General features: G+C 44.3%; 1 protein-coding gene across 2 annotated transcripts in view; it reads right to left on the bottom strand.

Moving 5' to 3' along the window:
* TRPC3 (transient receptor potential cation channel subfamily C member 3) overlaps nucleotides 1–23,212 on the bottom strand; it is a 1,234,189-nt gene that overhangs the window by 147,554 nt on the left and 1,063,423 nt on the right. For both annotated transcript variants that reach the window (XM_069631155.1, XM_069631156.1), the window contains exon 10: nucleotides 18,040–18,123. In XM_069631155.1, the coding sequence (XP_069487256.1) occupies nucleotides 18,040–18,123 (84 nt within the window). The remainder of the gene's footprint in view (nucleotides 1–18,039; nucleotides 18,124–23,212) is intronic.

Raw genomic sequence — 23,212 nt, 5'->3', positions numbered from 1 at the left:
TTGCTCCTGGGCCTCTATGATAAAGCAAGCATGGCACATGTTATTACTGGACAGACTGGCATTTTGGGGCAGCCACTATAGCCCTTTCTTATTGTGCCATGACTTTTAATTCTGGGCCTCTATGATAAAGCGAGCATGGTGTATGTTATTACTGGGCTAAACTTGCATTTTGGATCCTGTCTAGCTCTTTCTTACAGTCGCATGATCCCTGCAAATCCATAGTGCCAGCTGACAATGTAAAAGCTCCTGGATCATGATGTTTGTGGTGTTCATGTGTATAGTCATTCTGCTGCACAAATTCGATAAAGGGAGTTTCTTATATATTTTGGCGTCTCAATCTTAATGGTCACATCAATTTTGCTAATAGCCAGACACAACCAAACCCACGCTCACCATTCCTGTAAGTCAGGAGACCCATTCCCCTTGCAATGATGAGCCAGGCTTAACCTAGCAGCTACCAAAAGATGGGACACGAATTTAGCCCCCTTACTAGCCAAAGTATAGGCTCTGCCCGAGTCTAAATTTCCCAATAAAACTGCGAAGGGATCTAGAGAAAGGTCAATCCCAGTAATCCTCTTAATATGGGACAATACTTCCTTCCAATATTGCCGAATACGCAAACAGGACCACCACATATGAAACAGGGATCCCAGGGCCTCCCCACAGCGCCAGCAGTCCGAGGGAATGGCAGGATTCATACGATGTAGACTCTCCGTAGTCAGATACCATCTGCATATTTTCTTTCAGATGCACACACTGAGAGGATTTAGATGCCCTGGCCCAAATATTGTGCCGGGATAACTCGTCCACTTGGGTACCCACACATCTACTTTCCATTTCGCCATGCGGGTGGTTAAAGCGTTGACCATTAAGGATCTTGTATAGTGTGGAGACTATTTCCGTCCCGGAGGGTCTCCCAGGAATAGGTCCTCAAACTTTGTGGGGTCCCTGCTTCCCCCTTCTGTCATTTTGAGATTCCACAGGCACTTCCTTAGCTTTATATATGCATATCTAGCTAACCCTGAAAGCAAGAAAGATTTCTTGCACTCTTGGAAGGTCATCGCCCGGTCTGCTGGTAAATAATTTACCAATCCTGATCAGCCCACCCTATACCCACTGCGAGAAAAAACGGGAATGCATTCCTGGTAGAATGGATTGTTAAACACCAGGGTGAGCGGGGAAGGGTATGTGGTTATCCTATACTTCTTGACTGCTCTGTGCCAGCACAAAATCAATGCTTTAGTAGCGTGTAGAATCGTACATGGGTTATGTCTAACCTTCGAGGGAATCCAACACCAAACATACATAGCTGCCCCTATACCAGCCTTCTCAATATCAGCCCATTGTTTAGCACCCATCTGTTCTGAGTTTTCAAGAAATGAGGCCAATTGATTTGCGTAGTAGTAGCTTTCTAGGTCTGGGGCCCCAAACCTCCCATTCACTTTCATCGCCACCTTGTGGGCCATGAGATCATCTGTGTTTTCTTGGCCCAAATGAATCTCAGAATATGAGTTTGAAGGTCCTGGAGGACCAGCTTCGAAATAATCAAAGGGAGAGCCTGAAACGTCCATTGGATCCTAGGCAGGAGGGACATTTTCAGAGCCACGATTCTCCCCAGCCAGGAGAACTCATGGAGTGACCAACTTTCAAGGTCAAAATACATATTGTGATGCTGCAGAAACACACTTGGAAAGAGAGAGCGTGGGAAGTTTGCAACTAGTTGGGCAGCAATAGATACTTTGAGACATTCACATAACCTTGATACATAAGGCCTTAGATTTCAAACAAGAGAAGGATATAGTGAATGGTGGTATCTAATTACAAGGCCAAGGTTTGTAACACGCTGAATGTATCTCTTATGACACCTATTAAATAAATGAAATGCATGTTTAAATAAGGAAAGAGAACTATGGCTAACCTTAGCAGGCCATGCCATTAGGAAAGAAAGACGTTTGATCTGGAGTATCATAAAGTCTGAGAAAAGTGGAGGGTTGATAAATGGTGGATGCTCTAGAGCTGATTGGGGACAGCACGTAAGGAACAGGGTTGGTACACCGCCTACGGAGATGACCCCAGTTATAGAAGGCCCTTATAAATCCACACATAGGGATTTGGAGTCTATCACACAAAAGCTAACGAACTCACGTGCGGCAGGGCCGGATGGATACCTTGCTAAAAATGAACCCTGGATTATGGGCTGCTGCACTAAATGGGCTATTTATTAGTATTAGTCGTGCCGGTAGCATCCCTAAATCTTGGAAGGATAGCAATATAGTCCTGGTATGCAAAAGGGCTATAGGACTTAGCCCAGCAATGACCACTTGCTAGCTATGCTAGACATTACAGCCAAGATTTTTGCTAGTGTGCTGCTTAAGGAGTTGAACGCATGGAATGATGCGACGTGCATCATCCCATGTAATCAAACCGGGATTATAAAAGGATCCAGTAGTCTATATGATATAATAATGCTGGTATCTTCTATTGAAATCTCTTGGAATCGGCGTGATCTGCCTGTATATGCCGCATTTATTGATTACAGCGCAGCTTTTGATACAGTCCCGAGAAATAGTTCATGGCAGAAATGAGCAGCCTGAAATATCCCAAAGGGTTTGCTGTCCATGATACATACAGACACCAGAGTGAGAGCCAGATTAGACGGGATGGGACAGATAACGGACTGAAAACCTACATTTCTGGCCATTAAACAAGGGTGTATCTTGGCCCTGTCCCTGTTTAACTTCTATATGGCAGACCGGAACAGCCCATTTGAAGTACCTGGGACTTTCTCTGTAAAGTAAGGGGATATATCTGTTTCATGGCTCGGTTATGCTGCTGATCTTCTGATTCTGGAGTATACTCCCAGGGGCATTCAAATTAAGGTGGATGCCCTTGAAGGTTATTTTGAATTTAACAGATTAAAAATCAACCTAGCGAAAACTAAGATCATGGTGTTTAAATCTAAGTGAACATCAATCAAGAGTCATATTTGGACCCTGCACACGCGCAAAGACGAGCAGGTCAGTCCTTACAAGTATTTGGAAATAATCTTAGATGAACAGTTACAATGGAAAAACATTGGGAAGATGTTGGTACCAAACTATCTCAGCAAGTGGGTGATCTGAATACATTTGTGGGGGAAAATGGTGGCCCTTCCTTGTTGAGTTTACAGACCATCTAACGGGCAAAAATACTTCCACTTATGCTGTACGGAGCAGAGATATGGGACTGGTAGTATTCCAACTCTTAACGCATGGGAAGGTAAACTTCTGAAAAATCTATTCAGATTGCGTTGGTCCCTAGCCATAGATTACTTACGTCTACAATGCAATATGTTAAGTATAGGGACCATGTTGGAGAAAATAATGTGATTATTTTACCAGATAATGCAGGAGGGCGATAATGGTGCTATACATTATAGGATAATCCATGCCTTTCAGACTTTAGCTTTTCCAAGGAAGGAAAATTGTATTGGCAGACTACAATCAGTATCTTAACGATGGGATCCTATGCTGTGTTTGCAAATTTATCAAGTAACTTTGTTGGGCTTTAAGGGTTTGGTGAAATGTGTTTTAAATATGATTGATACTGAACGTACCACAATTGAATTGGCCACCAAAGTTAACAGTGGATTGTTTTTAGATTATTTTTAGACGGGAAGTGCACCCTGAGTATATAGGGCTTTCTCCATGTAGCTATATTGTTAGATGCTAGAGACCCTGCTCCAGATAAGATTTTGAAGTGGGAGTATTGTACTCCCTATTTTTGAAAGTTGGGAGTAAAATAATTTTTTTAGGGAGTAAAAACATGAGTCCCGTTCCCAATGGGAATATTTTATAAATGAATAAACATGTGTTCAACAGAAACACAGACATGTTTTTGTGAGAAATACCACTTTGCACCAAATTATTCGTGCATATTAAAAGATACATTTGACCTCTTCCATAATATAGTAATTTCTTCCTGTGGTACTACATGAACTACTGGTGCAAACACATCCATGGAACTGTTTGGGTGACTGCAGGGGCACAAGCTCTTATGTGTCCATTTGCTATTTTTTAATGGGACTATTTTTACTCCCTATTTGTATTTTTTGGGAGTATTTGCCTATTTTTAGGGAATAAAAGTGTCCGATTCACCCATTATTTGTAGGGATGGCAATATGCATTTAAAACTGAATATTGTAAATGCATCAGAAATTGATGGTGCACACAGACGTATTCCGAGGATGGACCGCTGCTGTGGATTGTGTGGTGAACCCACCATTGACTACATTAAGCATATGTTCTTGAAATGTGTATGTGTTAACACGCTTCGCCATCTTTATTTTTTGAAGTATTGGAGCGACCTGTTAGATATATATATGTGTGATGTCTGGGATTTTCTGGCAGGCAATGATTGTAATTTAATATTTTACATTTTGTGATTTTGTGATGGGCATTTGAAATGAATTTGAAATTTAATACGCTGTGATTGGGAGATGGGGAAATGGACCATGGATATTGTTTTATGGGTTTTTATAATATGTTTGTGTTGCATATCTTTGATGTTTTAATTTATTGTGTATGAAGTCATTATGTGACTGTATATATGCAAGACAAATACACTTGTGAATGGTGTGGAAAGATGGGTTGTACTAAAAGCATCCCTTGATGGGGAAAAGTTCTACTGGAGAATGTATATGGGCACAATATAGACACCCACATGTTCTATGTGACAGCACTTCAAATATGCCATTATTCTTTGTACTGTACCATCATTTGTGCTAACTTCAATCTTGTACTGAATACCGTGAATGACAGATTGATTGATACAATGAGGCATTTTAATAAAGCAGCTTTGTCCAAACGGTTTTCCATGGACTTCTGCAAACATATGGATGCATGGGGATACTGAACAATGGCACACAAGACTTCGATTTTTGCCTTTTGCTCTTTGGCTCACAACACATCCACAAGGACTGACCTGATATTGATTAGTGAAGGATCTTGGATCTTGCTATGGCCATCTTGGACCAGCCCTATCGCCAGCTGAAGGCCACAAGAGGCACCTCTGGGAACACCAATTAGGAAGAAATCACCTCCTCTCCACAAGACCAAGGATATCAGAGAGATCAACCACTGATGGACTAGGCGATCAGGTGACGAGAGTGTGTGTCATCCATTCTGGTTTTTGGCTTCACTTTCTGTCTGAAACATCACTTCCAGCAGCCATTATGGTTTAGTGACATCACTTCCAACGGCCATCTTGGATCGGTGACATAACTTCCTGTGGCCATCTTGGATCAGTTACATCACTTTCTGTGGCTATCTTGGGTCAGCCCTATCTCCAGCTGAAGTCCACAAGAGGCTCCTCTGGGAGCACCAATCAGGAAGCAATGGCGTGCTCCCAGCAACAACAGGGATAGTTGCAGAGAGACCACCCATTGATGGACTAGGCGATCCGGGGACTAGAGTGTGTGTTATCCCTTCAGAACTCCCTACGGACATCCAGCCACGGGCGTTCCAGTGAAGGTCGGAGCTGTGAAGGGTGAAGACCAGCCATTTACAAGCCTCTTTGCCTCTTTGCAATAAGCCTTTGTTTTTGCCTTCCTCCCTGTTGCGCTTGTGACTACCCCAAGCCTCTCAATTACTGTGCTGTCTTTCCACACTGTGCTACTCACCTTTAATGCATTCACTCCTGCTCCTCCTGCTGCTCCTCCTACTCACCTATCCCTACGGCTTCTTCAATCACATTATAACTTCTTCCTTTCCTATCCCTATTATAAAACTCACAACTGGTAACTCTCACTACTCAATCTCTCTTCCGCCTCCTTCCAACAAACAAAGCTGACGAGCTAATCTTACCTCCTCTCACACCTATCCACACTGCCTTTCTTCCTCTGACACTCAAACTTCTCTTCCCTACCGCATCAACTGAACATTGCACTCTGGAATGCTCAGTCTGTATGTAACAGAACTTCCCTTTTCACTGACTACTTTCACTTTAGCTCTCCTCCCATAGACCTTCTTACTATCACTGAAACCAGGATTTCTCCATTGACAGTGACACATTGGCAGCCCAACATGACTCCAAACTACCCTTTATTCTCTTTCTTCGACTGCTTGGCAGAAGTGGGGGCGTTGGACACATACTCTCTTGCTGTCTCAATTCCCCACAGATCAACAATGCCACATTCTCACATACCTCTTTTGACTTCACCATCTCTACTATTGCTCTGCCTTACTCGGTTCGCATCATCTCCATCTATCGCCCTCCTGGTCCCACTGTACTATTCTTTGAAACTCTTCAGCAACTCCTTGATTCTCTTTCCACTAAGCATCACCTCGTTCTCTTAGGTGACTTTAACCTTCCCTCTCCAACAATCTCTCAGAAACTCTCCACTCTACCCATAACTTACCTACCCACACAGGGGGTAATTCTTTGGATCTCTTATTCATCTCCACCTCTCTCTGTCACTAATACTACTGTTACATCATCCATATGTGATCCTCCAATTGGTTCCACCACCATCTTCTTTCTACCCTATGACCTCTCTGAACCACTTGCCTCACCTATTACAAAAATAAAATGTAAACCCTCTGCCATTCCTTTCTTTCTCTCTGACCTACAGTTCTCACTCTTCTCCTTCACACCTGATGGCTCTTCCACCAACCCTGCCTTCTCCAGATTCCAATCCCTACTATATGATTCATTTTCCTCTCTCTTCCGACTGCTACTTTCACCCTAAATCTCAGCATCCTCAACCATGGGTCAGCCCATTCATATGCTCTCTCCGCACAGACATGCATCAGCTGCTGCACAAATGGAGGCTTACCCATGAGGACATGCAACTCTACCTATCTGTCCTGAACTTTCTCAAGTCCATTGCTTGATAGAGTCAAACGGGAAATTGAATTAATCCTCATTGGCTCTCACTCCAATCATCCTGGCTGGCTACAGGGCACCCTAAACCCACTCTTCACTCCTCCTAAGTGTATGACGATTAACTCCCCTCTCACAGCTAATGATCGAGCTGAATATTTAGCACAAAAAGTTCCAAAATTAGAGACTCTCTCCTGACTTTCCTCACACTCCCTCCTCCTACATTTTACACTGCCTACTATACCATCATCCTCTGCCTCTTTCTCCCACTTTAGTCACAGTAATAATGAGGAGGTCCTCTCTCTACTGATGAAGGCTAACCCCTCTTGTGCCCCACCAGACCCTTTTGCTCCTCAGCTAGTCAAGCCTATTGCCCCTTTAGTGGACTCTCACCTCGCTGAACTTTTCAACCTGTTCTTCGACTCTGCTTGCTTTCCCTCTATTTTCAAAACAGCCACAGTCATCCCACTCCTAAAAAAGCAAGGGGCTTATCCGAACCTACCGGCTAACATTCGCCTTGTGTCTCTCTATCTGCAGGATTCTAAAGTGCACAAAAGGGTAGTGTTTAATCGTTTTACCAGTTTTCTAGACATCCACAACCTTCGAGACCCCTACAAGAAGGTTTCTGCACTTGTCACTCCATGGAAACTGCTCTCATGATTGTGTCCAACTTCTTTGCCTTTGCTAAGCACACCAAACTATCTTCTGTGCTAATTCTCCTTGACCAGTCAGCTGCCTTTGACACTGTCAATTACTCTGATCTCCTTAATACTTTCTTTCTACTTGGAATTTGTGATCGAGCCCTTGCCTGGATTGAATCGTACCTGGCACCTCGCCGACTCTCTGTATCCTGGAGCAAGAACACCTCCCAACTTCCTTCCTATAACTGTTGGTGTTCCACAAGGCTCGGTCTTCGGTTCTCTCCTCTTTACACTCTACACCTTTGCTCCTTTGCTCTTGGGGCACTAATCTCTTCCTTTGGGTTCTCGTACCAACTCTTCAGGGACGACACCGAAATCTTCTTCTCCTTTCCTGAACTCTTCTCTGATCTCGCTATCAAACGTTCCAACTGTCTCTCTACCATTAAATATTGGATGGCTTTGCACTCTCTGATGTTAAACGCTATGAAAACAGAGGTGCTCTTCATCCCTGCCAAATGCTTTCTCTGATCTCTTCCTCTTCCTATTCAGTTCCTAGCTGACTCGCTCCCCTACTCTAACTCAGCTAGAAATCCCACTGTCATTTTTGACCCTTTGTCAGAAGGAGCCTCGTGTCCCAATGGTTGCTATGGTGACACTGGACTGGGAGAACCCAAAAACAACCTCCTCAAGATGGCCACCCAAGAGGTCTTATGATGCAGGATGCATCAGCTGTGCATTGAACATGGAGGGAGCCGCAAATAAACTGGGAGAAGGAAGAAAAGGACGAGTCGTGGGTAAGATTGCGTGTCACAATTTAGCTCTTTCCCGTTTCCATGATGCTCAAGTTTCCTCCTCTCGCTAGTTCTTCTATGCCTCTTCTTGTTCTGTGCACACCTACGCTCTTTCTCATTCCGTCCCATTACCGTTTCCTGGCATCCTGCCAGAGGCTCATAAATTCCCAGCCTTTCCTACCTGCTGATTCCTCACTTCAACATGCAGCACTTCCATCTGGCTCTTCAATTGTCTCCTTTTTTCTGGATCTTGAATTGCTGATATCCGGCCTGCACATCAGCCTTTCCTCCTTCAGAGTTTTTTTTCCTTATGGGTGTGGATCCCTCACAGGTCCGGGCACACTTTGTCCTCAGAGATCACTGTGGCTATGTTTGGGGACAGACCTTACCTACACAAAAAGACCACCTGTCTCCAATCGAAGGTAAGGCTAATTGCTGAAACCCTTCTCACACCATCTCTGCCTTCTTCTCCAACACTGGAACAGCAGCTCCCCTCAACCACCTTAATATTAGGAAAATCAGGCACCTCTTTCCATTCAACACAGCCAAATATCTCTTAACCACTCTTGTCTTCTCTAAACTGGACTCTCGACAAGATCCTTAACTTTGCTACAACACTCTCTTTGAACTGCCTCACTTCACACCTACTTTCTCATACCGTCACCAGGCCGGATGACTGATGATGCAAAACAGGGCCAGATTTAAATTTCTTCTCCAGGTTCATAAATCTATCCATGGTAAGGCACCACTGTATGTATCCTTCTCCATCCAACTCTACAAGCCTTCTCTTAATATTTAATCTAACTCCCGCGACTACCCATGTGGCTCCTCACCCTCCCTGTACTTCCTCTCGCTTCCGCTCTTTCTCTCTTCTTGCTCCACTCAGATGGAATTCTTTTCCCCTGGGCATCCGAGAAACAGTCCAAACAGATTTGTTCAAAACCAAACTAAAAGCCTACCTCCTGGCCTTTGAGTTACCCTCCTAACCTACCTCTCATCTCCCTTCTAGCTAAAATGTTTCCCTCGCCTCTAACCTCCCTCTGTTGCTCTCTGTAAATAAATGAATAACAAAGTAGGTTGTAGTAGGATATAAACACGCCAGAGCCTGCCACACACTTTTTCAGACCACTCCCCAGCAACTGGAGACTTTGCAAATATGGGACAAAGCAAGAAGCTGTGCAACAGGAGATGCAAAATGGATGTTAGTTTGGAAATACCTTTTTGGGACTGCCTTACAAGAGAGCTTCAGGGGTTTCTACAGAGCTACTGGGATCATGAGACGGCCTCACTGCTTTCATGGGATGTGCTCAAGGTTTTTGTAAGGGGCATATGACTTTCGAAAGAGGGGGTATTGTAAAGCAAAAGCTGATGGCATTAAACCAACTAGGAGTAAATCTGAATGATTTTGAGGGACATTATGAAAAGGAGGGGAGTGCTATGACCATTGCAGTGATAAGAGTTAAAACTGAATTTAATAATAAGGCCCTATGGGAGGTGCAGTTTATGTACCGGAATATACTAGCAAGGTGATATGTACAGGGAGAAAGCGAGAGTGGGCAGTGCGCTAGCATGGGTAATAAAAGAGGAAGAAGATAAATCAATCATCTGTGATGCAAATAATGTGATATTGAAGGGCCCACGTGGGATTAAAGAGGTTTTCAGGACCTTTTTACAAGAAGCTGTAGGTCGAGGGGACACCCACAGTGCAGATGAGGTGAACACCTGCCTTGACGGAGCAGAGCTGAGCTAGTGACGCTGGGCAGGCATGGTGTGGAAAGCTTAGAGGTCCCAATAGCAACGCGAGGAAATAAAGTTGTTAATCCAGACATTCAGCTTGGAGATGACCCCTGGACTGGATGGGGTGTGTGACGAATCTAGCGAGGTTGTCACTACTTCACTGGGGGAAATCTTCCCTCATGTAACCAGAGAAAGGCAGAAGCTACCTGACTCTGATTCTGGGGGTGGCTATCTAAGCAAGGAACACATGAGGGAAGACAACCCTCAGGGAGGTGAAGTAAACTTGCTGGATCAAAAGAGACTTCCTATTTCTTTTGCTTCTGGTAACACCCCTTTATCCCCCATTCCTTTTGGCATAATGGACTGTAGTTATAGAACCTCCAGTCACGACTGATCACCAACCAAATTTACATGCCCCTTTACTTAATAACATTGAGACGAGGAAGAGGACTGGAGTAATGAAGATCACTAGAAGCGGAAAGCAAATGCTGCATTCTAGTTGTTGGTAACGGTTGACAGGTGCCGGGATGTTTAAATACACCACACCTGGAGAGAAAGAGAGACTCACTTCTCCCGACGTCGATCAGGACACCGAAGGAGAGTAGGCTGCAGTGTGGAGCAGAAAAGCCGCTAGAAGTGCCATCTAAGGAATTCAAGCAGTGGAAGGTTTGCTGCGCTTGTGCCATGAACAGTAGGAGCTGTCAAGTGAGTAAGGAGGCAAAGCGGCAACAGGAGAGCCGGCGGCACACTCTGGCAGCCAATAAGCAAGTAGCAGTGAGACGCAAGGGACGTTGAAGCCGGCGAAGGAAACCGGTAAACTCAGAAATAGAGATTGGGATGCTGGGGCGATTCATGGCAAATGCTTCTTACTGTTGATGAACCTGGGAAGCCCATAAAAAGGGAGCCGGGATTCCAGGGCAAAGCAAATGAGCAGAGAGACTAAGACTACTGAAAGGGGGTCACTGACCCAATACATAAAAAGTATAATTAAAGAATTCTGGAACTGTGAAAAAGAGAAGGTGATTGCTGATGAGAAGTGAGTCCGGGTCTTGCACCCAAGTACTGAGCCAAATAAGAAAGTCCTGGCAGGAGAGCAAACCAGGAATACAGTGAGTATGGGACCCGCACCCAGGTAATGAGATAAGAAAGACCTGGCTGGATAGTAGGCCACGCATACAGCGGGTCTGGGACCCACACCCAATCAAGATGTTTGAAATTACAAAAAGGGGAAACAGTGCCGCAAATGAGTGGAATCTAGGGGCAGGGAGTCCCCTCCCCTTGTCATTGTGGAACTGTGAAATCTGTAGACTCTGGAAAAGGTAAGGAAGCTCAGGAGCAGAGACACACCACTTAAACCTGTGAACTGTGGAATTGTGAAAACCTTGTAGGGAAGGGTCATACCCCTTCACACTGTGGGATGGTATAACCTAGAGTTGATAAACTGTGTAAACTGAAGGAAACTCAGGGGAAGAGTCGTCAATCTTGAGATTGTGGAGTATATTAATGTGACATTGAAAAGCCATAGAAATCCATGTTTCTGGTGGAACATAATTGGTTTCTTTTATACTTTAGAACTTTGTGTTTGGAACTTTGGAAAGAAGCTGCAGGTGCTCGGCCAAAAGATATCCCTACTTCACGTTACATTAAGTTTAGTGTGTGAGGGTCAGCTTAGGATTTTGGACACAGGACTGTAAACTCTTTGTTTTGGACATTCTGGCACAAACGTTCTTGAGTTGAGCCAGGGAAGCCCTTCCTAGAGTTAGGGATAGTTAGGATTTCGGCAAACCCCTCTTTTCTTTTGTCAATAAAAGTCTCTAACCAATATCAAAAATGCACTGTGTCCAAGTCTTACTCTTGATCCCTTACAGGTGTCTGTAGAAATGAAACATTTTTTTTTTACTTGGGTTATCTGGCTCTCCAACTACTAGAGGCTTATGAAAGAGCTACAGCGCACCTTAAGCTGGCTGGGGGTCCTGCTTGCTCCTCCCGCTGATTTAGTCTCTTATCCATAATGAACACAGAGACTAAGATATTGACCATGGTCAACAGGATTCATCCCCTTGTCACACGATTTGAATCTCCAGATCAGGCAGGGTTCACATTCAGTTGTACCACCTCATGGAATCTTTGGATTTTCACTAATGTCCTGGCGGCATACTAGGACTGGTTGAGCAAAGTGACAGCATTGTTGTAGGCCTACCTCATGGGCCTTCTCAGAAGATTGAGGTTTGGTGAATATCCAATGAGCCTACTTTAGCTATTGTGTAGACAGCCCAGAGCAATGGTTAGTACTAATTGCATGTGAAGTCACAGTAATTTAACCTGTGAGTGGCACAAGGTAGTGGCACCCACTTTCTCCCCTGCTTTTTGCACTGGCCATGGAGCCATTGTCTTGGATAGCCAAGAGGGAATTGGCATGTGACTAATGGCATAGAGTAACCTATTTCACTTTATTCAGATAACATTTTATATTCTGACCACTTTGGGAAGGTGTCAGGCCTCTGAATTAATTGGGCCTAGCCTGAGATATTTTACCTGAATCCATCCTTTAAATACCTAAGGGTACCTAGGGGTGCAGATAATGAGAACGCCAAAGCAGTCACATAGACATAATACAGATAGAATCCTGGAGCTCTTTGAATGCAGTTAGCAAAATGGTTAGCATTAACAAATGGGCAGGATTCCCCTATGCAAAATGGTGATGGCCCCGTTGTCCTGTTATTTCTTTGCCAACGTGCAATACCTACGGCCAAAAAAATATTTCTTGCTCAATGTAGAAGCATAGTGGCCAAACTAGTATGGGACGGCGCGGGGGTCAAAAAGCACTGGATACTATAAGCAGAAGCTACCAAAAAGGTGGGATGCAGGTATCGGACATGTACCATTACTTTTTGGCTGCCCTGTTGCAATATGTCGCATAATGGGGCAGTTATGATGATGCTCCATGCACTAGAACAGAGAAATGAGGTAACTCAAAGATATGTATCTTTGAAGGTAGTGGAGAGGAAGCAGACAGATCGAGGGTTGGCACTCTCCCAAAAGATGTGACGAGGGGACATGGCAACAATCCCACAGGTGAGGGCCTAGAGACAAGTCAGTCCATAAGTATTTGACAATATGGGAGTACTTGTCAACCATCCCTAAATGGTGCAGCATTTGCACAAACATTCAGTGGCAAAATAATAACAATGGGATTCCTCTACCTAAACGATAGATTTAAAATATTGGACAATATGATATGGGGCAGTCATGCAGTGTATGTTTTGCCATATGCAGATATACGGGATCAAACTCACTTGAGAGCATCTGCAGGAATTCTTTTTGTTAGCATTCATACCGGTTAAGAATATAAAAGATCTTGGAATATGCTTCGATGACTAATGCGACAAAGATCTGATATGAAAACTAGAGGATTTGGAGTGGGGTATGGTATGCTCACTTGCCAACAAGGTGGTCATTAATTCACACTACAAGACGTTATGTTATGTATACGTTATCAAATCTTGATGAGGTCCCACATCACACGCACCAAATACAGAAGTAAGACCTGGAGCATAACCCCAGAAGCACAAACATTCCTACATATTCTTTAGGAGTCTCTAGGGGGTAAAGCTCTCCGGCAGGGTGTGTTCTAGAGCATAAATGCAATATTGCGAGCTCAGATACAGGTGACCCTGACAAATGTACCACTACTGCAGATTGCATTTTGTAGCCCAGCTATTATCCTAACAAAATGTAGTACTCCATAAAATGAATGAGAAAAGTTATACCAAGTGCATGCATGCTGGATCAAGGACCTATCCCTGTGCAATGATAGAAAAGAATGATACACAGGGTTGATGATAGTCAGGTAGAGGCCGATGTCAAGAAATTAGGCAATTTTCACACCTAGCCGATCAGCAAGGAGGCGTCCATGATAACGGACAACACAGACGCAGAGTAATTGAGCAATCCATGATAAGCGCTATTTGTTGCCATAGAAGGTAGACACTGCTGTTGAATAGGTGGAACGGCCACCCATCGCTGTATCAATCAAGTACCACAGAAAGATTGGTGATGTCGGAATGTCGTGGGGATAGATGGGGGGGTTAGTCAGGACAGGGCTTAAAATTGCATTATTATTAGTATTGAGATTATGGTTATTACTGTTATTACTACTGCTGAGTATTTTGCAAGCTTCTCAGTTCACTATATATGATTGCAAGAAGAATCCAATATATATGGGACAAGGGAGAAGAATGTATATGTAACTGGAGCAGTCTGATATTTAGCTTGATCAGCTGGAAAATCTTATAAAGATATAATTAAAAAAGGAGTGGAGAGAAGATAGATCCTAGTGGGATCCTGCGACGCAAGGCGATCAGAGGGTATTCTAATGGGGAGGTGGCTACAGATTGGGTTCTGATGTCAGGAATGGACCTGATCCGTTTTAATGATGAGACAGGAACACTAGTCCCATGAAGACACCCCAAGAAGACAGCATTACTGATGGACTCAAAAATGACAAACAGTTCAAGTGAGCTCAGAGGCCACAACACTGTTGGCAACCGCCATTCTCCAGAGGTCGTCCACCACTGCCCGAACACTGATTCAGTACCAATACTTATCACTAAAGGTTACCTGCTATATCTCATTAACTGCATGTGAGGGCCTAATAGACCAGTCAAGGCTTTCCATGGGTTCACTTTGAGGACACAAAGGCAGCGGACATGTGGGGTGAGCTAGAGCCCTGCCCACTAGGACAATCACCCCTCAGGCTCAACGCCTTCCTAAGATCTATATGTCACCAACCAGTGAAAGAGGCAGGCCTACTTTTGAAGACTAGATTAGAAATGGAAAATATTATGACTGTTTTCTGACCAGTCAAGGCCCCTCATTGGGTACAGTATTCAATATATGATGGAGGCGAACAGGGTAAGCAGGTGCAGGCCTCTCACATGGGAAGGGTTTAGACAAACACAAATGTGTCCCTTATTGAGGCGCATGCAGCACTTTCTCCCTCCACATCTGCAAACCACACAATTCAACGCCCCAATGAAAGGGGTTTGAGCCCGGTTGCGACGCAGAGGACTTGCTCCTTATTTTCACCCACTATGTCCTCTCTAAATAATATATCTATGGGATTGTTTGCTGTGTTCCCTTCTTTTAAACCAGCAACAAAGTCAAAATGTAATTGTTATGAACCATACAGGACTGAAAGGACAAAGGGAACTGATCTGTCTGGTAAGGATTACATAGGCTTCTATAGTAATGTTTCCAGGTTAAATCAGGTTCGCAAGACACGATGGATTGGGAATCTGAAAACGAATTGATAATGGTTTACATAGGTTTGCATCATAACTGGTGTTCTCTTTAGCACTGTGGGAGCTTGCCAGCAGAGCAGGATTGGCAATCTGGGGACTGGGGGAATTGCCTATGGGCCACTGAGTCTCTGGGCCTGCGGGAGGGAAGAAAGCACAAGAACACAGCAACACGCGACTTGATTTATAGCTCACATACTCTCTATTCTGAGGACACTGCTGTAATGATAGATTTCTATGTCAAAGTTAGAGATTTCGGTGACTTTGCTCTGTAAATGCACACAGTAGCAACTCGTCCAGTGCAGTCACAGCTGCCATCTGAACCAACACCTCTTGCATGTCGCTGTCCTGATATTTCACCCACTCAGGGCTCACTCACTGGCCACGTGAAAGTCCTTCTCTTCCTCGGTTGATTTATGCTCAGTGGGAACATCATTACCCTCAATTGGAGGTATGAGGTACTATGCTCAAACTTACCCTCATTTTAGTCACGAAAAGTGCCACGTAATGGCATCCTATCTCCTTTTCGCTCAACTAGCAAACAATATGTTACCCTCCTGCCTGTTTCCTCCTTCCTCTAGCAGTGCCCCAAAGTGCCCGGCCAGTAATATAAGGCCACATTAGTGTGGACATCCTCTCAGTAGAGATCAACAACATTTGCATGGCACTGCTAAAATCCTCTAGCCCTGAGGGCACTGGTGGAGTAGGCTCATACCGCTAGAGTCATATTGCACCACAGTGCTCCCCTTTGAGGAATGGGCACATCCAGGCCTTGACAGGGTATTTCTGGGAGGAAGTCAAGCTACTGAGAAGCTACATTCCTAGCAGGGCACTGCTGGGGTAATATGGCACCAGCAAGGACCTTCTGGAGGAATCATACACTGCTGGGGTAATATAGCACCAGCAAGGACCTTCTGGAGGAGTCATACGCTGCTGAGGTAATATAGCACCAGCAAGGACCTTCTGGAGTAGTCATACACTGCTGAGGTAATATAGCACCGGCAGGGACCTTCTGGAGGAATTCTAAACTGCTGGGGTAATATAACACCAGCAAAGACCTTCTGGAGGAATCATAAACTGCTGGGGTAATATAGCACCAGCAAGGACCTTCTGGAGGAATCCTAAACTGCTTGGGTAATATAGCACCAGCAAGAACCTTCTGGAGGAGTCATACACTGCTGGGGTAATATAGCACAAGCAAGGACCTTCTGGAGGAGTCATACACTGCTGGGGTAATATAGCACTAGCAAGTACCTTCTGGAGGAATCATACACTGCTGGGGTTCCATAGCACTGACAGGTCAATGCTGTATGCAGATCATATTGCTTGAGTCATGTAGCACTGGTTTGTCAATGTATGATGAAGTTCAACCTACTTGAACCTTCCATTGCTGACCATATACTTCTGAGGTCCTATAGCACTGACAATGCTATTTTGAGGAAGGCCACAATTCAGGGGCCCTGTAACCTGGAGGAGGCTGCACTGCTGGAGTATTACAGCAGTGATGGCACATTACTGGAGGAAGGTTAACTCACAGGGACCCTATCCCACCTTCATTGCATTATTGGAGCCCTATAGCATTCAGAATGTTTTTTGGGGAGGAAGCAGGCTGGGGTTCCTAGCTCCGACAGGCGAAGACTGGCCTGGGGGCCATTGAGCCAATGCTCGAAAAGAGTCGTCATACCAGTTCTGGCCGCTTATGTGTAAGCTATTTTGGAAAGATTTAAGTGGCAACTCCATATTGCACTATAGTACTATTAGTGCAATTTGACTAGCTTGCAAGCTTGGGTGTAGCTGAGCAGTGCTGTTAAGCAATACAAACACTTGAGTGTAAGGGGATACCTGGCTCATTGATGTGCAGGAGGCTGGCCAGCCCATTACGAACCAATAGCAAAGTGTTTCTTTGCATTATTTTACACATATTTTAGGCAAATTCCATTATAAATGCAGGACATTGCAGGGACCATAACACAATGAAAGAATACAATCTGGATTGGATGGGCTGTTCACGCACCTCATCAGATAACTTGAGCTGCCACTATTATTTCAGGTCATTTTGCACAGCATGATTAAAATGATGGTCTGTGGAACAATTTGATTATCCAAGGGATTTAACTATGCCCCATGATCGTATCGATTAGCGCATCGCATATTGTTCCTTTTTTCATTTTGGTACTTGTAGTTTTGATTTTCGATTGTAAATGCAGTGCTGCAAATGACAGAATGCATGGAAAGGAGGCATGATGAGATGTGATATTCACGATTCTCTGTGGTTGCATTCACCACATTTATCTTAACCACTTTTTGTTCGACTACTGTTGGCGATACACATTTTCTGTACAACCAACAGAAAACTGCTGTTCCCATCCCCCACTCCCTACCTCCCAATACCACCCATTAACATACATATACATGTTTGATCGTTGTACGGCCATCAAGAGTCAAACAAAAGTTAGTCGAGATAGCTGTGGTATACAGAACCACAGGTTAACCATATTCACGAGTGGAATAACAAAGGCTGGAAGCTTCGGGCAATGATCCAGGAGAAATCTGGACCCAACTCTGCTTGTCCTTATCACCATATTCACCAATCAATTAGCATCATACATGGGTGCTCTACATAAGCACCATTGACAACAGCAGTACATCTACAGAAGAATGGCAATGGCGGCGCAGTTACAGTGCGCCATCAGCCAAGCCATGCCTTACCTGATAGCGTGACGGCTGATTGAGAATGCTGTTAAAACTGTGTGACTCGAAGACTCGCGAGGTGGACTGAGAGAACAGGTTCAGCTGAGGAAGCAGAAAAACACACCCATTATCACGAGGTAGCCAAGTAACTAGGCAAATACATGGCCATGTTGCATAGCACTTCAATAGTAGGTCGTCTCAAAAACATACACATGTTTTTTTTTTCTTCAGTGAACAAGGGCGAACTAGCATATCAAATGTACGCTGTACATTGGCTATCTACTGGACTATGAGTTATACCTTGCAGAGTGTCTTATGTTCATTCATTATTTTGGGGGTGTCATTAAACATAACCAATTGTGGATAAAGAAAGCTTATCTGAGGAGCAAAATCTTTCTTCTAACTAGAGTCACCTGAGTATCTTGGTGGTAGAGTATCCTAAAAAATAATCTGAACAGACTGACAAGCAAGGCACCATCCCGCTATCCTTTTGACATTATAAAGCTAAAAAGAGGAATATTCCAGCCCATATGGACAGCTAGGTTTCAACTCACACAATGTACACAATTCTATGCATGTACAGGCTTCTAGTAGAGAATGCTACGCGTCGTTTAGATGCAGGTTATGCGCTGCTGTAAATGCATAACATTGGCAAAAATGTATAAATGTAATGAAGAAACATCTCATCACAACTTGTGTCTGAATATTTGATGTACCAAAACAATCGTCTATGGAGCTTTGGCGAATTGTCAGTCTTTTTGTCACTGACTCATTTTACGGAATCAGCAGTACTGAAAAGGTGACCTGCGACAAAAGCCACAGCTATTGAGTGGCACGGGAGTGGAATGCAATTCCCCTGCAGGGAGATGACTCCACCCACCCCAGGAGCTAGATAGGACCAGGTGGTGTAGTGGTGGGGAGGGGGGACTTTCCAATGCGTAGATTTAAGCATAAGAAGGAATTTGCATGGGGAGATTTTACAAGGATGGGGACCGAGGTGGGCAAGGATTGCCAGAGGTTGTTGAAGGTACAAGTAGAAATGATTGATACATCACTGAGATGGGGGAAAAGAGTGCAGTGGGCATCTCAAGAGCAGGCCGCAGCAGTAATCTAGCATGCTGATAATTGTTTTGGTAGCATGAAAGGTGAGAAGGGGCATATTTTACAGATTTTTTGGAGGTTATAGCAGCTGTAGGAATGGAGATGATGCAGTCCTGAAGTTCCAGGGAGCTGTCAAAGAGAAGCTCCAGATTGAGAGCCTTGATGGATGTGATAAGAAGGTCTCAGCAAGAGGGGATAAGTGACATGACATTGGAGGGTGGGAGAAGATCGCCTCCATTTTACATGAGCTAAACAATATTGCAGCAACATCCAGTGATGGATAGCAGATAGGCAGTTATTAATGCGAGAGGAGGGCTCAGGGGTGATGTATGAGTACATGACACAAGGGGGTATTTACTTCCAGGGTTTGCATGGTGAATGGGGACTCTTCATTCCCATGACCCTCACATTCACAGGTAAGTGAATGGTATTGGTGGTCAGTGATGGACAGGGAGGAGATGAACTACATGTGGGCAAGCACATCACATGGGTTGACAGTGGCACGTAGATGGAAACAAAGCAGTCCCCCGATGCAGAGCTGGCAATGGACAGGAAAGCATGAGAAAGTAGAGCAGTTGATTTCGTAGCTCAATTAAACAACATGCCTCCACAGCAGAAGTAGACGTTGGTCTTCACAGATGATGCTTGAAATAGTCGGAGGTATTTTCTCTGCACTTAATCACCACAGTGTCCACGTCGTGTTTTTTTTTACACAGTCAAATCACAATATATTAGCACCTTTTCACATCTTTACCCCCAAAACATGTGTTCCAGGAGACTGTAGCCGAAGAAGGATGGGCAAGAATTTAGCAGGTGGCAGAAAGTTCTCCAGCACAGCTGTGCAAAGAGTGTCCCCTACCCTTCCGCACTGGACAAAGATGTGCCCCTAGACACCAAGACAGAATTCTCAATGACGCTCGTAGCCCACAGCCTTGTTCTGGTGCGTAGTCCTGTCCATGCACTGGAGGGAGCCAACATATGCTACATAACATCTCTCCCTTAAACAAAATACAGGTTTCTAGAATACTCCAGAAGTGTACTGCTCACTCCAGAGGCTCTGTCACATCCTATATTGTTAATTACGTAATCCAATCAACAGGACATGGGTGGTGCGGTTTCAGAAGGGATTTGGAATTTCTCTCGCTCGCTCTGAGACTCCATCCTGTGTTCAGCAAACCTATCTTCCCGGGGAATTCAGTGTCTTCTGTGGGCCCATGTCTCATGAATCTTTTAAGCCAAGATTTGTTGCATGTTTTACTAGTTTACCATCTTTTAGTTGAGGACATGGAGTCGAACCCCATCTTTAATTGAACTCCTGGGTGATGATCTATTATTAGCACAAGATCTCCGACCTCTAATTCCGACAGTTCAGCCCTTCTGTGTTTGCTCACTTAAGTGCCTTCATTTCCTTTCCACCTTCTTTGGCTGTAAGGAAGCGGAACTCCGTCCAGGATGGGCTGAGAGAGTCCCAGCTAAGGCCCATCCCAGAGGCATGTTGGCTGGCAATCACCCAGTGGATGAGAGAGGTGTTGAGCAAATCCCTTGCAGGAATTGGTAGATAGTCATCTCTGGGGAGTGTGTCGGCTCCACCCAGCTTTGCTCCATGTTCTGCAGCATTATTCGCTCTACTTTGCCCCAGTCCTTTGGCCACTGAGGAATGATCATTTGGTCTGTGATGCCCAAGGTTTTTAGATATGTCTTCCACTCCTTCCCTTGAAGAAGGGGGACATTGTCTGTCTTGATCTCCTTTGGAAGTCAATGGATTAGAAGTATCTTTTCAAATTTCTGAAGTAGTCATGCACGGCATCTGCACCATTACCACTTGGTGTTCATCCCCCAGCAAACCACCGAAGTCCACACTGAGCTGGGTTCATTACTTGTAAGTCGGGCTGGTTTGACACCCCAAACTGTTGCTTGAAATGGCAGACATCTGACCTCTTCCATTTCCACGAGGCGATAAATCCCAGAGAACCGTGTATTTCGTTGAATTCTAGCTTCAGCCTTTACGATTCCCTGATGGTCGGCATGGACCAGATGTACTACTGGGAGTCAATGATCACCATAGAACAATGTGAGGCCTTCTTGTGATGCTGGTAGCTTCTGCTGAATGTTCAACCAAGGCTGAATGCCTTCTTTGGTTTCTGGTGTGTGATCAATCGTTTCAGGCTGAAAATATCTCTAGTATCTTTTCAAGTGAAATTGAATGGCCACCGGCAAACACTCATGCGGTTGAGTGGCTTCGATTTTCACCTCCAACTTGAGTGCCACTGGTCGAGCACCTTCAACGAGGATGCAGACATGGTTCCATGTGCACTCAGTCACTTCATTTCTGCCTTTTTTGCTGGTTTGGGGTGTCTTGACTGATAATTTTCTAGGTTGTTTGATGCAAGACAATACTCCACCTCAAAACTGTATGCCTTCTTCTGTAAGATCCATTTGTTGATACGAGATGGAAGACCTAGTGCCGGAACCTGACATGGTACAAAGGTGTGTGGTCTATCATCACTGTAAAGCCATGTCTATAGAAGCAGAGCTGCACTTGTCAATAACCCCACAAGGTTGCATTGGCTTTACTTTCTCTCTGAGAATAATATTGCTCTGTCAGAGTGAGCACCCTACTGTCATATGCAAAGAGTTTCAGCACCATTATTTTCTCTCTTTAGCACTGTGTATCCTTCTTTCAGGCAAAGGAGGCCACAGTGCTGTCCCAGAGGGGGCAGCATTCGTACTTTGGAATGGCTTCAGAGGTCCAACTCTGCTCAGTCATTTTACACTTCTGCTCTCACAGTTGTACAGTATGAGCAGCCAGGTTATGGAGGAACTTGCCACAATATGTTATCGTATTGTAATGAAGGTCCCAACCTATATATATATTGAATCAACAGCTGAATGAAGTGGAGGCCCTCCCCCCCACTTAAACCTAAACAGAGAAATCCGAAGGGACTTATGTGGTGTTGCAATTATGGGAAATCGGTATTTAAAATGTACAATACACTGATATTCAAAAGGCATTGTGTTTATAAAGTCGAAAATGGCATTACCGTGATGTAATAAGGTGGCAAGGCACATAATGGACAATTAGATATTCGATTCAAAGACAGAAAATCGTTCTGGCTAAAATGTCTTTAATGGAAATACATGTAACCAAAATGTGGCTAAAATAAGAAGAAACTGAGTAGTGCTCGAAGTGTGTAAAGATGAGATCATGTTAAAGCTCAGACGTTCAAGGACACCATGCTTTCAGAAACTTGACTAATGAGCAGAAACCAGACATTAAATTGGGCCTGGTCGAAACCCTTATCTGAGGAGTGGAGCTGCAGCAACTATAAATCGAACAGAATACCGGAGGACAAGTCACACATGCAGGCTAGAGCGTATTTCATCCTGATGGGTTAGTCCAATTAAAATTAATTGCCCAATGAGCTAATGTTTAAAGATGAAGTTGTCTAAGACTGTGCAGGAAAAGGTGGGGGCAGATTTGCTCCCTCATATTTGGCTATAAAAATGAGCTCTGGGTAATGCAGAGGGAGTTCTTTCGAGGCAGGGAACTTGACCACAGCAGATAGGGCTGTGCTGTGTCAGCAGGGAAATGGAATAAATCTTTATGAACTTAACAATCTCTTTGCCACATTTTTTAGCTGTCCTTATTGAATTGTGTTGGAGTATGTGAATCCTGCACCCCAACCTCCTCATGGTGCAGCTTTCTTGTTTTACAGGTACTAGAGGGTGTGCTCTGACCTATGGGCCCGTCAGAAGACTGTGCGCCCTCCTGTACACATGGCAGCAGAGGATGGTTTTTGACCATCAATTATTGATTAAAACAAGGCATCTAATGGCCATTGACACAAAGTAACTCTAGGTCTTGGGCAATATCACAAGTCCTTCGCCATTTTCGGCTGAGTAGACTGTGAAGCCCCCCCATAGACAATAGTAGTATAATTAAGACTGCATGATATTTTAAGCTGAATAAATTATTGGCATTAAGCCAAGGTTTTGAAATTGCAAAACATTGCATCAAAAGAAGTGGTCAGATATTATAGGTTAAAAGCACACAAATGCGTGTGTGATTGCAGCCCAAAAAAGAGCTAGA

Source organism: Ambystoma mexicanum, chromosome 6q, assembly GCF_040938575.1.
Source record: "Ambystoma mexicanum isolate Mex_15411 chromosome 6q, UKY_AmexF1_1, whole genome shotgun sequence".
Taxonomy (NCBI): Eukaryota; Metazoa; Chordata; class Amphibia; order Caudata; family Ambystomatidae; genus Ambystoma; species Ambystoma mexicanum.
This window is presented reverse-complemented; position numbering and strand designations above follow the sequence as displayed.